This window comes from Maniola hyperantus, chromosome 28 (genome assembly GCF_902806685.2).
Source record: "Maniola hyperantus chromosome 28, iAphHyp1.2, whole genome shotgun sequence".
NCBI lineage: Eukaryota > Metazoa > Arthropoda > Insecta > Lepidoptera > Nymphalidae > Maniola > Maniola hyperantus.
Genome location: NC_048563.1, coordinates 1,503,949 through 1,518,296, shown reverse-complemented (window position 1 = coordinate 1,518,296; position 14,348 = coordinate 1,503,949). Strand labels below are relative to the sequence as shown.

Genomic DNA, 14,348 nt, shown 5'->3' with positions numbered 1-14,348 from the left:
TGTTGTATTATGTACCTACTTACCAATAAATTATGATAAGTTTCTATTGTATTCCGCCTTTTATTGATAAAACCCGTCTTATTTGCATACTGACCAGCGGGATGATTTGTCAAGTCAGTGCTCGACACTGAAAGAAAGGTACCTAGCCACCAAACTCATATGAAATTGGTTGGTTTGACATTGCTGTTTCACTGAGTCATTTTTTTTTGTTCAGATACAAGTTGGCCCTTGACTGCAATCTCACCTGATGGTAAGTAAGGATGCAGTCTAAGATGATAGCAGGCTAACCTGGAAGGTGTATGGATGTAGGCTTCAAACCAAAAGTCAATGATTCAAACTATAGTGATCCTGGTGCCATATCGAACAATATGACAATGCACTTGAGGTTTATTTCCCTGCAAAATTAAATTCTGTTGCATTAGTATAAAGTCCAATTTTCAATACAAATTATGCTAAACGGAATTTTAGCGATTAGAAGTAATAAATGTACTAAGCGATGGTGCCCGTAAATCTAGGCAGGTGAAGTTTGATGATAATAATTTCTCTGCACCATAACTTGTGGTTTCAAAGGGAAGCTGATGTACTACAGTATTTAGTAGAGGGACTACGCCATAAAGTATTAAAAACTTAATTATAAATAGAAGGATTACAATAATAATTCAGTAAAGTCGCGGCAAAAAAAATTGATCGTATGTCCTCTTGTAAATTAATATAGAGGGTATGATGTGATACGTTATCGGGGTTCCGCTCCCGAAGGTTGCCAACAAAATACTATTATAATTAAACCTAATTAGCCATTATTTTGTGCATTAATCGTAGTCGTAGAGATTAGATTTACAAATAACAATGTTTAACACATTTCTAATGTTACCCGTCGTCACTTTATATTTGACAGCAGCCGTTTTCTGGATTTTGCTTTGCTCATGTACTCTGAGTCTCCTAGTATATAGTGATCTGTGGAGTCTCTGAGATTTTCTACTATCTCTATGTTATATTCTCTTTGGTTTCCTAAAATAGTTTATAGATTATAGTGATTTGTGGCTAAAATAAAAAATAATCTTTGTTGTGCTATGAAATTAAACTGGAAGCCTGAAAATTCTAATTTTATAAATCTTAGAAATGCGGTGCTGTGTGCCGTTCTGCAAAACGACTGCGGAGGTCGTCTCCGAATCAGAGATTACATTTCACGAGTGAGTGTTTAATTTAAACTTTGTATACTATAACCTATAATAGTTCGGTGGACGACATCAGACGAGTCGCAGGGAGCCGCTGGATGGCGGCGGCGCAATACCGTGGCGTGTGGAAGTCCCTACAGACTCTGTCGAGCAGTGGACGTCTCGGTTGATGATGATAATGATACTATAACCTAGACGCTTGCGGCCGTGCTTTGTCGGTAGGGAGGTCACTGACCCGAGCCACCTTATTGCCCTGCCTCCCGCCAACCCAGGCTGATCGGAGCACAGCTCCCAACTGCACGTCCACAAACCGAGCGAGTCTGTATCCAACTCTAGAGCTGTACTCCGGGCAGAGCTATTTACCTTTTGTTTAATTATTATGAGTCACGCGTCACAGTTGCTCCATGCTAAAGTCCAGGGTGTAATTTCCAGGTTCCCCAGAGAAGTGCATCTCCATGCTGCTTGGCTCAGAGCCCTCGGCAAACAAGACACTCCCCTGCCTGAGCGTGCTGTGGTCTGCTCTCAGCATTTTCTAAATGATGATATGTATGAAATAGAAAGTGGCTCAAGGTGGATTCGTGCAGGTGCTGTCCCTTCACCAGTGCTGGTAAGTCCTACATAATGCTCGTAGCTTGCATTTCAACCTATAAAAACTAACCTTAGTACATACGGTTCACACTTCAAGTTCACTATGGAAGGTTGAATTATTATACTTATAACACTTTGCACAGGTCTGCATGATATGCCTGGACACTCGCAGCAAGCTGGTTCTGATGAGTAAATACAAGTTGGAAGAAGCATATGAACATTTAGTGGGACATCCTGTAAGTTGTATATCATTCATAAGTCAGTGTGCAGTCTAAGAGCGGTGTCAACTGCTCGAGCAGTAGACCAGTGCACGGCCGCTCTTATTTTGGAACTGTATATGAATTAATTGTGTTTGTTGCAGTTGTGTGGTGAAGGGAAGCTCAAACCGATGCTTTGTGTGCAATGTGCCCAGAGACTGGTGAACTTTAGCACATTCAGAGACAAGAGCTTGAGAGCGCGCTCCCTGATGATGGAGCTGCTTGACAGACATGAAGTGGTGAGGAATGTTTGATGCACTTTGTTGTTATATGTAACAGAATGTAAAGCATCGGCAAACACCACAGATGGCTTGCCTGCCAATCAGAACCAAAGCATTGGCAAGCATATACAAACACCCGTCCACACGCTTGCTGTTTGCTGTTTATCACAAGCGTCTGGGACAGGCATAAGTGTGCCACCTGTGTCGTTTGAGTGTAGTGTAACAGCTTACAATGTGAGCATTCCTCTAGTCAGTCCGCGTCACATGCTTATAGTGGCGCCGCAATGGACACGCTCGTTGCGAATGTTACTTATATACTACTTAAATTTGTCTAAAGGCATGAACTTGTTTCAGATAACAATACGACATGTCAAACTGATAAGCCGTGTGAAATACCAATTGCAGTCTGATATTGTCTCGGCAGTGTCAGAGCCTGACTACTGTGATGTGTACATAGCACACTCCGACGCGGACGGACGGGCAGAACTAGACGCGACTGCGGCAACTGATGAAGCAGTTGCAGTGAAACGGGAAGTTGAAGATCGTGAAGATGATGAAGACGAGCCAGCCGCGGCTGAACGAGCGCCCGAAACACAGGCTCCCGCCGCGTACGTACCATATGTGACAAGCTTATGTCATTCTCCAGGTCTTTAACTATAGCCAGGCATAAAATCTCGTCGATCCGTTGCTCCATTGCCTCGTGATTAAAGGATAAATTAATAAACCAATAAACAAACACTTTCACATTTATAATATGGATCGGAATTCGTTTCAGTCAGAACTATCTGGAATTTAAATTGTGCGTTAAATTTGAGTAATTAATTAATTATTTATTATAACTATTTTGAAATTTACAATTTACAATTAGTTACATATTATTATTTAGCACTAGCTGCCCCGGCGAACTTTGTACCGTCGATTCAAATTTTTAAATTATATTTTTAAAATTTTCTCTCCGTAAGAACCATATTCATAAAAATAGAATTAGCGAAATCAGTTCAGCTGTTCTCGAGATTTGCAGCATATTTAGTGATTCATTTTTATATTATAGATAAAAAAGATTACAATATTAAACCAGGTAGTAATTACAAGGTATTTATCAGGTAGTATTACACAACTTTTTTTGTGTAGCTCTTCTAGGAGTTGAGTCAAAAGAAAGAGCAAATAAAATAGAGGTTAAAATTATGTAAACCCACCCGGTATTGTCGTAGTGTCTGTCGTAACTCACTTCATGTTATTTAGTTAACTTTTATTTCATATTCTTTAATTTGCTGCTTTACGCACGTGTGATATAAATATAACATTACATTATATCCTTTCAGGCACATTATTTGCAAGCCGGAGTCGTCGGAAGTCTACGATCAAGCTTTGGGTAAGACTAACTTTACACATGTTTATGCTCCTATATTGGGATTGCAATCCAGCGCCATATGTAATCCAGCTGGATTTATGCTGGATCAAAGTAAATCCAGTTGGCTCTAGCACTTACCAAAGGACATCCTCAAGTACCTTAGGGGTGTACAGTACATGGTGGAAAATAATATTCATTGACCTTAAGAATGAGGTTTCGGCTTTGTAGAGCGTTGTCTCTGTCACTCATACATATGTATGTATGTATGTATGTTTTTTTTAACTATCAACATGTTTTTTATAAGGGTCCCTGACCTGAAATAAAATGATTTTATTTTATTTATTTATATGTGACGTTTTGTCTGTCTCAATGACAGAGATAATGCTCTACACAACCGCTATCTCTTTCTTAAGGTCGATGTACCTTTCTTTCTGCCGCGTTGTGGTGGTATTTTTGAGTTTGATTTAATTTCCTTAGATATTGGCGCCGATTCTAAGCACAACCTAATTTAAGAGTATTCGCACCCTCTTCTTACTATTGTAATATGAAAAGGACAGAAGCAGTTTGACATTTCTAAATTTAATTTTTAGATGGTAAAACCCGTGATTTTAGCACGCACTCGCGAACCTACTGTTTAAATTTGTATTGTGCACTAAAATTTAGAGTCTTTAAATGTGAAAGTCATGTTCCGTTCCTTTTTTAGCATTAGTAAAAAGAGGGGGATGCAGATACTCTAAATTTAGTTTAGAGAGAGACTAGAGAATCGGGGCCATTGTTATTCGTAGATTAGTACGGAAGTGTGAGTTAAGTTGGGACTGTTGTTGTGTTTCAGTCGCTCCTTCGGTACTCGCGACCGATCACGGAAACGAAGAGCATCCAACTGATGCAGACGACGAGTTGGACATATTGTCTTTCGAAAATAATACAAACATTTTGAATATTCAAGGAAATCCCAGGACTCAGTACTAAAACTGAAGGAATCGTTGGCAAAAATAAGTGATAATATCAATTCTCGAATAACGAGGCAAAACAAACACAATTCCCAGGATATATCCGATACACAGTTAGGAAACTATACTGACCAGATACAGTATATCTGTGACGTTTGCCAAAAGATATTTCAACGGAAAAGTTCCTTAGTTACCCACATTAGGGCGCACACTTACGCAAACACTTTCTCATGTAAGTTGAGAGAGCGCAAATTCGGTCAAAGTAGTACGTCATCGAGCCCCAGGAGGACTCGCACTGGCGATAAACCTTTCGCTTGTAAGTTATGTAAATATAAATTTTCACGAAATAGTGATTTAGTGAGGCACATGAGAACTCACACTGGCGATAAGCCTTTCGCTTGTAAGTTATGTAAATACAAATGTACAGTAAACAGTAGTTTAGTGAGGCACATGAGGACTCACTCAGGCGAAAAACCATTTGTTTGTAAGTTATGTAAATACAAATGTTCACGAAATAGTCATTTAGTGACGCACATGAGGACTCACACGGGCGTTAAGCCTTTCGCTTGTAAGTTATGTAAATACAAATGTACAGTAAACAGTAGTTTAGTGAGGCACATGAGGACTCACTCAGGCGAAAAACCATTTGTTTGTAAGTTATGTAAATACAAATGTTCAGAAAGTGGTAGTTTAGTGAGTCACATGAAAACTCACACTTGCGACAAACCTTTCGCTTGTAAGTTATGTAAATACAAATGTACAGTAAACAGTAGTTTAGTGAGGCACATGAGGACTCACTCAGGCGAAAAACCATTTGTTTGTAAGTTATGTAAATACAAATGTTCAGAAAGTGGTAGTTTAGTGAACCACATGAGGACTCACACTGGTGAAAAACCTTTTGTTTGTAAGTTGTGCAATTTTAAATGTACACAAAATAGTCATTTAGTGAGTCACATGAGAACTCACACTGGCGAAAAACCTTTTGTTTGTAAGTTATGTAAATACAAATGTTCAGAAAGTGGTAGTTTAGTGAAGCACATGAGAACTCACACTGGTGAAAAACCTTTTGTTTGTAAGTTATGCAATTATAAATGTACAGTGAACGGTAGTTTAGTGAAGCACATGAGGACTCACACTGGCGAAAAGCCTTTCGCATGTAAGTTATGTAAATACAAATGTTCAAGAAGTGGTAGTTTAGTGAAGCATATGAGAACTCACACTGGCGAAAAACCTTTTGTTTGAAGGTTGTGCAATTATAAATGTACACAAAATAGTAGTTTAGTGAGGCACATGAAGACTCACACGGGCTAAGTACCAAGCTGTCGCTTGTTAGTTATGCTTGTTAGTATATTAAGGACACCTGTCGCTAAACTGCTAGTTCACGCTGAGGCTTCTTGTACAGTCGGAGTTGCAATTCCGCAAAACTATTGAATCAAAAACCATTCGCACTTATGACCTTTTTCTATAAACACGCCACACAAACACTCAGATGTGCGCACAACCGTGCCGTGCAGTGCAAGTGAATCTGATCAAATCCTTTTTCGCAAGCAACATTATGAAAGGGATAGCAATAGATTTAGACATGTCATTTTAGTTTAGTTTAGAGATTGTGTACAACGGAATTAGCCGCAATGTTAACCTAGCTTACTCAAGTCTCGACATTGTGGCTAATTCCATTGTACACAATCTCTAAACTAAACTAAAAAGGCACGTCTAAATCGATTGCTATCCCTTTCATAGCGTTGCTTGCGGAAAAGGATAGCACTAGATTTAGGCCTGTCAATTTAGTTTAGTTTAGAGATTGTGTACAAGAGAATCAGCCCCAATAATTGTTAACCTACTAAATTAATGAGTACCTTTGTACCTTATTAAATCTTTAGTTTTAAGTGTTCCGTACCTAAAAAGGAAAAATGGAACTGTTGAAGGATTACTTCGTTGTTCAATTCAAAATATGCAACTCAAATTAAAATTCAATTCAATTCAAATATTTTATTCACAGTAAGTCCTACATGCATAGTACACTTTTTGAATGTCTTATATCAGAAAAATCACAAAAAAATAAAAATAGAGTAAATCAGTTTACAAGTTTAAGTATACTAGGTATTTAAGTTAAAGTATAGTAGTTTAAGTAGTATAACTAGATGATATCCGCGACTTCGTCATTATAGGTTTATAGGTATATAGGTTTTCATTAAGAAAACCAAACAGTGGGAATTGTTTAATTTTAAAACACATAAAAAGTAGCCTATGTGTTAAGTCAGGTCTATATTTCAAAATTTCACACAAATCCGTCCAATAGTTTTTGCGTGATAGAGTAACTAACATAAACACAAACTTTCGGCTTTATAATATTAGTGTGATGAATCAATTTGTTGTATTATGTACCTACTTACCAATAAATTATAAGTTTCTATTGTATTCCGCCTTTTATTGATGAAACCCGTCTTTTATTTGCTAAAGATACATTCTAAAGGTGCATACTGACCAGCGGGATGATTTGTCAAGTCACTGCTCGACACTGAAAGAAAGGTACCTAGCCACCAAACTCATATGAAATTGGTTGGTTTGACATTGCTGTTTCACTGAGTCATTTTTTTTTTGTTCTGATACAAGTTGGCCCTTGACTGCAATCTCACCTGATGGTAAGTAAGGATGCAGTCTAAGATGATAGCGGGCTAACCTGGAAGGTGTATGGATGTAGGCAGGTTCAAACCAAAAGTCAATGATTCAAACTATAGTGTTAAAGGAGTAGTGCCATACTGTGGCCCTACCGCGGTTGTTTGACAGCTACAATGTCACGATCGCAATCATCTCTGATTGGTTAATGCTCGCTCACTATTGGCCACAATGCATTGTTGCAACAAGAATCGCACAAATTCAGCCAATCAGAACAATTGAGATTGTAATAACGATTGATGCAGGTTTTAGACAATCGCCCTACTGATCCTGGTGCCATATCGAACAATATGACAATGCACTTGAGGTTTATTTCCCTGCAAAATTAAATTCTGTTGCATTAGTATAAAGTCCAATTTTCAATACAAATTATGCTAAACGGAATTTTAGCGATTAGAAGTAATAAATGTACTTAGCGATGGTGCCCGTAAATCTTGGCAGGTGAAGTTTATTTTATTTTATTTTTATTGAAAAGGTTCGCTAGCGATTTTTACAAAAATGATCTTAAATTATATAAAGTTAAATTACATGACGTTGTTTGTAAAATCATTTGAAAGCAAACACTACATGCACACTCACACAATAATTTTACATGCAAACAATTATTAATCATATAAGTAAAATAATACAAAAAGTAGCTAAAACTTGTTGTTTGTTGTTAACATCAAAAAGTTTGATGATAATAATTTCTCTGCACCATAACTTGTGGTTTCAAAGGGAAGCTGATGTACTACAGTATTTAGTAGAGGGACTAAGCCATAAAGTATTAAAAACTTAATTATAAATAGAAGGATTACAATAATAATTCAGTAAAGTAGCGGCAAAAAAATTTGATCGTATGTCCTCTTGTAAATTAATATAGTGTGATACGTTATCGGGGTTCCGCTCCCGAAGGTAGCCAACAAAATACTATTATAATTAAACCTAATTAGCCATTATTTTGTGCATTAATCGTAGTCGTAGAGATTAGATTTACAAATAACAATGTTTAACACATTTCTAATGTTACCCGTCGTCACTTTATATTTGACAGCAGCCGTTTTCTGGGTTTTGCTTTGCTCATGTACTCTGAGTCTCCTAGTATATAAAGATCTGTGGAGTCTCTGAGGTTTTCTACTATCTCTATGTTATATTCTCTTTGGTTTCCTAAAATAGTTTTCAGATTATAGTGATCTGTGGCTAAAATAAAAAATAATCTTTGTTGTACTATGAAATTAAACTGGAAGCCTGAAAATTCTAATTTTATAAATCTTAGCAATGCGGTGCTGTGTGCCGTTCTGCAAAACGACTGCGGAGGTCGTCTCCGAATCAGAGATTACATTTCACGAGTGAGTGTTTCATTTAAACTTTGTATATTATAACCTATAATAGTTCGGTAGACGACATCAGACGAGTCGCAGGGAGCCGCTGGATGGCGGCGGCGCAAGACCGTGGCGTGTGGAAGTCCCTACAGACTCTGTCGAGCAGTGGACGTCTATCGGTTGATGATGATAATGATACTATAACCTAGACGCTTGCGGCCGTGCTTTGTCGGTAGGGAGGTCACTGACCCGAGCCACCTTATTGCCCTGCCTCCCGCCAACCCAGGCTGATCGGAGCACAGCTCCCAACTGCACGTCCACAAACCGAGCGAGTCTGTATCCAACTCTAGAGCTGTACTCCGGGCAGAGCTATTTACCTTTTGTTAAAAAGTCCAGGGTGCAATTTCCAGGTTCCCCAGAGAAGTGCATCTCCATGCTGCTTGGCTCAGAGCCCTCGGCAAACAACACACTCCCCTGCCTGAGCGTGCTGTGGTCTGCTCGCAGCATTTTCTAAATGATGATATGTATGAAATAGAAAGTGGCTCAAGGCAGATTCGAGCTGGTGCTGTCCCTTCACCAGTGCTGGTAAGTCCTACATAATGCTCGTAGCTTTCATTTCAAGCTTCAAGGCATAGTGATATTGGTACCTATTAAAACTAACCTTAGTACATACGGTTCGCACTTCAAGTTCACAATGGAAGGTTGGAATGATTATACTTATAACACTTTGCACAGGTCTGCATGATATGCCTGGACACTCGCAGCAAGCTGGTTCTGATGAGTAAATACAAGTTGGAAGAAGCATATGAACATTTAGTGGGACATTCTGTAAGTTGTATATCATTCTTAAGTCAGTGTGCAGTCTAAGAGCGGTGTCAACTGCTCGAGCAGTAGACCAGTGCACGGCCGCTCTTATGTGGAACTGTATATGAATTAGTTGTGTTTGTTGCAGTTGTGTGGTCAAGGAAAGCTCAAACCGACGCTTTGTGTGCAATGTGCCCAGAGACTGGTGAACTTTAGCACATTCAGAGACAAGAGCTTGAGAGCACGCTCCCTGATGATGGAGCTGCTTGACAGACATGAAGTGGTGAGGAATGTTTGATGCACTTTGTTGTTATATGTAACAGAATGTAAAGCATCGGCAAACACCACAGATGGCTTGCCTGCCAATCAGAACCAAAGCATTGGCAAGCATACACAAACACCCATCCACACGCTTGCTGTTTGCTGTTTATCACAAGCGTCTGGGACAGGCATAAGTGTGCCACCTGTGTCGTTTGAGTGTAGTGTAACAGCTTACAATGTGAGCATTGCTCTAGTCAGTCAGTCACATGCTTATAGTGGCGCCGCAATGGACACGCTCGTTGCGAATGTTACTTATATACTACTTAAATTTGTCTAAAGGCATGAACTTGTTTCAGATAACAATACGACATGTCAAACTGATAAGCCGTGTGAAATACCAACTGCAGTCCGACATTGTCTCATCAGTATCAGAGCCTGACTACTGTGATGTGTACATAGCACACTCCGACGCGGACGGACGGGCAGAACTAGACGCGACTGCCGCAACTGATGAAGCTGTTGCAGTGAAAAGGGAAGTTGAAGACCGTGAAGATGATGAAGACGAGCCAGCCGCGGCCGAACAAGCGACCGAAACACAGGCTCCCGCCGCGTACGTACCATATGTGACAAGCTCATGCAAAGTGTATTATTTGTAGTTAACTGACTTTATCTTCCATACTACTACAAGTATCTTATCGTTAAGACACTTTATCCATGTTTCGTGAACATGATAATATCTCCTATGGTAGAAGTGTTCACCAAAGAGATTGTGGTGTAAAGGCCGACTTATTTGTTAACAACTACTAGCTGATGCCCGAAACTTGGTCCGCGTGGATTTAGGTTTCTAACTCTTTGATTTTCCGAAATCGAAAGAAGCTTAAGTAACTCTCCAGGTCTTTAATAGCCATGCAAAAAGTCACGACAAACCAACAAACAAACACTTTCACATTTATAATATGGATCAGGATTCTTTTCAGTCAGACCTATCTGGAATTTAAATTGTGCGTTAAATTTGAGTAAATAATTAATTATTTATTATAACTTTTTTGAAATTCACAAATTACAATTACATATTATTATTTAGAATACAGTATTAAACCAGGTAGTAATTACAATGTATTTATCAGGTAGTATTACACAACTCTTTTTGTGTAGCTCTTCTAGGAGTCGAGTCAAAAGAAAGAGCAAATAAAATAGAGGTTAAAATTATGTAATCCTACCCGGCATTGTCGTAGTGTCTGTCGTAACTCACTTCATGTTATTTAGTTAACTTTGATTTCATATTCTTTAATTTGCTGCTTTACGCACGTGTGATATAAATATAACATTACATTATATCCTTTCAGGCACATTATTTGCAAGCCGGAGTCGTCGGAAGTCTACGATCAAGCTTTGGGTAAGACTAACTTTACACATGTTTATGCTCCTATATTGGGATTGCAATCCAGCGCCATATGTAATCCAGCTGGATTTATGCTGGATCAAAGTGAACCCAGCTGGCTCCAGCATTTATCTATTTTTAAAAAAACGTCTTCAAGGTGTACAGTACACAGCGAAAAATAATATGCATCGACGTAAAGAATGAGGTTTCGGCTTTGTAGAGCGTTGTCTCTGTCACTAATACATATGTAACGTTTTGTCGGTCTCAACGACAGGACAATGCTCTACAAAACCGCTATCTCTTTCTTAAGGTCGATGTACCTTTTTTTCTACCCCGTTGTGGTAGTACCATTTTTGAGTTTGATTTAATTTCCTTAGATATTGTTATTCGTAGATTAGTACGGAAGTGTGAGTTAAGTTGGGACTGTTGTTGTGTTTCAGTCGCTCCTTCGGTACTCGCGACCGATCACGGAAACGAAGAGCATCCAACTGATGCAGACGACGAGTTGGACATATTGTCTTTCGAAAATAATACAAACATTTTTGAATATTCAAGGAAATCCCAGGACTCAGTACTAAAACTGAAGGAATCGTTGGCAAAAATAAGTGATAATATCAATTCTCGAATAACGAGGCAAAACAAACACAATTCCCAGGATATATCCGATACACAGTTAGGAAACTATACTGACCAGATACAGTATATCTGTGACGTTTGCCAAAAGATATTTCAACGGAAAAGTTCCTTAGTTACCCACATTAGGGCGCACACTTACGCAAACACTTTCTCATGTAAGTTGAGAGAGCGCAAATTCGGTCAAAGTAGTACGTCATCGAGCCCCAGGAGGACTCGCACTGGCGATAAACCTTTCGCTTGTAAGTTATGTAAATATAAATTTTCACGAAATAGTGATTTAGTGAGGCACATGAGAACTCACACTGGCGATAAGCCTTTCGCTTGTAAGTTATGTAAATACAAATGTACAGTAAACAGTAGTTTAGTGAGGCACATGAGGACTCACTCAGGCGAAAAACCATTTGTTTGTAAGTTATGTAAATACAAATGTTCACGAAATAGTCATTTAGTGACGCACATGAGGACTCACACGGGCGTTAAGCCTTTCGCTTGTAAGTTATGTAAATACAAATGTACAGTAAACAGTAGTTTAGTGAGGCACATGAGGACTCACTCAGGCGAAAAACCATTTGTTTGTAAGTTATGTAAATACAAATGTTCAGAAAGTGGTAGTTTAGTGAGTCACATGAAAACTCACACTTGCGACAAACCTTTCGCTTGTAAGTTATGTAAATACAAATGTACAGTAAACAGTAGTTTAGTGAAGCACATGAGGACTCACACTGGCGAAAAACCTTTTGTTTGTAAGTTATGCAATTATAAATGTTCAGTGAACGATAGTTTAGTGAAGCACATGAGGACTCACACTGGCGAAAAGCCTTTCGCTTGTAAGTTATGTAAATACAAATGTACAGTAAACAGTAGTTTAGTGAAGCACATGAGGACTCACTCAGGCGAAAAACCTTTTGTTTGTAAGTTGTGCAATTATAAATGTACAGTGAACGGTAGTTTAGTGAAGCACATGAGGACTCACACTGGCGAAAAACCTTTTGTTTGTAAGTTGTGCAATTATAAATGTACAGTTAATAGTCATTTAGTGAGTCACATGAGGACTCACACTGGCGAAAAACCTTTTGTTTGTAAGTTATGCAATTATAAATGTACAGTGAACGATAGTTTAGTGAAGCACATGAGGACTCACACTGGCGAAAAGCCTTTCGCTTGTAAGTTATGTAAATACAAATGTACAGTAAACAGTAGTTTAGTGAAGCACATGAGGACTCACTCAGGCGAAAAACCTTTTGTTTGTAAGTTGTGCAATTATAAATGTACAGTGAACGGTAGTTTAGTGAAGCACATGAGAACTCACACTGGCGAAAAACCTTTTGTTTGAAGGTTGTGCAATTATAAATTTACACAAAATAGTAGTTTAGTGAGGCACATGAAGACTCACACGGGCTAAGTACCAAGCTGTCGCTTGTTAGTTATGCAAAGACACCTGTCGCTAAACTGCTAGTTCACTCTGAGGCTTCCTGTACAGTCGGCTTTAGAATTCAAGTAGCAATACCGCAAATCTATTGCATCAAAAACCGCACTTATGACCCTTTTTCTATAAACACGCCACACAAAAACTCAGATGTGCGCACAACCGTGCCGTGCAGTGCAAGTGAATCTGATCAAGGTGCTTAACGAGTTTTGTCCTTTGACTGTACATGAAGCCGAAGCCGCAGTGTGAGTTTGTGTGAACAAATAAATATCGCATATGAGTCGTAGCGAGTTACGTAAGCGGCAGCTTGTAGAGTGGACTGAAGGGAACCAAGGCTACTAACTAACTAATGTTATTGCGATTCTCTTGTACACAATCTCTAAACTAAACTAAATTAACAGGTCTAAATTTAGTGCCATCCTTTTTCGCAAGCAACATTATGAAAGGGATAACAATAGATTTAGACGAGCCATTTTAGTTTAGTTTAAAGATTGTGTACAATGGAATTAGCTACAATGGGGCCGATTCTCTTGTACACAATCTCTAAACTAAACTAAATTAACAGGTCTAAATCTAGTGCTATCCCTTTCCGCAAGCAACATTATGAAAGGGATAGCAATAGATTTAGACGAGCCATTTTAGTTTAGTTTAGAGATTGTGTACAATGGGATTAGCCACAATGTTAACCTAGCTTACTCAAGTCTCGACAATAATTGTTAACCTACTAAATTAATGAGTACCTTTGTACCTTATTAAATCTTTAGTTTTAAGTGTTCCGTACCTAAAAAGGAAAAATGGAACTGTTGAAGGATTACTTCGTTGTTCAATTCAAAATATGCAACTCAAATTAAAATTCAATTCAATTCAAATATTTTATTCAAAGTAAGTCCTACATGCATAGTACACTTTTTGAATGTCTTATATCAGTAAAATTACAAAAAAATAAAAATAGAGTAAATCAGTTTACAAGTTTAAGTATACTAGGTATTTAAGTTAAAGTATAGTAGTTTAAGTAGTATAACTAGATGATATTTGCGACTTCGTCATTATAGGTTTATAGGTATATAGGTAGTCATTAAGAAAACCAAACAGTGGGAATTGTTTCATTTTAAAACACATAAAAAGTAGCCTATGTGTTAAGTCAGGTCTATATTTCAAAATTTCACCCAAATCCGTCCAGTAGTTTTTGCGTGATAGAGTAACTAACATAAACACAAACTTTCGGCTTTATAATATTAGTGTGATGAATGAATTTGTTGTATTATGTACCTACTTACCAATAAATTATGATAAGTTTCTATTGTATTCCGCCTTTTATTGA

At 38.2% G+C, this 14,348-nt stretch overlaps 4 protein-coding genes across 7 annotated transcripts in view; 3 read left to right on the top strand and 1 right to left on the bottom strand.

The window, feature by feature from the left end:
• LOC117995034 (zinc finger protein 549-like) overlaps positions 1-14,348 on the bottom strand; it is a 137,918-nt gene that overhangs the window by 60,703 nt on the left and 62,867 nt on the right. The window lies entirely within an intron of this gene.
• On the top strand, positions 1,040-4,602 carry LOC117995112 (uncharacterized). The gene is made up of 7 exons (XM_069508319.1): positions 1,040-1,190; positions 1,608-1,782; positions 1,907-1,999; positions 2,125-2,259; positions 2,596-2,849; positions 3,564-3,613; positions 4,425-4,602. The coding sequence occupies exons 1-7, from the start codon at positions 1,120-1,122 to the stop codon at positions 4,559-4,561; spliced, it is 915 nt and encodes a 304-aa protein (XP_069364420.1). The 5' UTR covers positions 1,040-1,119; the 3' UTR covers positions 4,562-4,602.
• Positions 4,993-5,784, top strand: LOC117994903 (histone-lysine N-methyltransferase PRDM9-like). The gene is made up of 2 exons (XM_069508114.1): positions 4,993-5,446; positions 5,657-5,784. Exons 1-2 carry the CDS (start codon positions 4,993-4,995, stop codon positions 5,782-5,784), a joined length of 582 nt encoding a protein of 193 aa, XP_069364215.1.
• On the top strand, positions 8,396-14,332 carry LOC117994902 (zinc finger protein 345-like). 2 transcript variants are annotated; one of them, XM_069508158.1, is made up of 7 exons: positions 8,396-8,546; positions 8,930-9,104; positions 9,255-9,347; positions 9,472-9,606; positions 9,941-10,194; positions 10,931-10,980; positions 11,406-14,332. In XM_069508158.1, the coding sequence occupies exons 1-7, from the start codon at positions 8,476-8,478 to the stop codon at positions 12,932-12,934; spliced, it is 2,307 nt and encodes a 768-aa protein (XP_069364259.1). In that variant the 5' UTR covers positions 8,396-8,475; the 3' UTR covers positions 12,935-14,332. The 2 variants fall into 2 exon arrangements, with proteins under 2 accessions (XP_069364259.1, XP_069364260.1); XM_069508159.1 differs by lacking the exon at positions 8,930-9,104.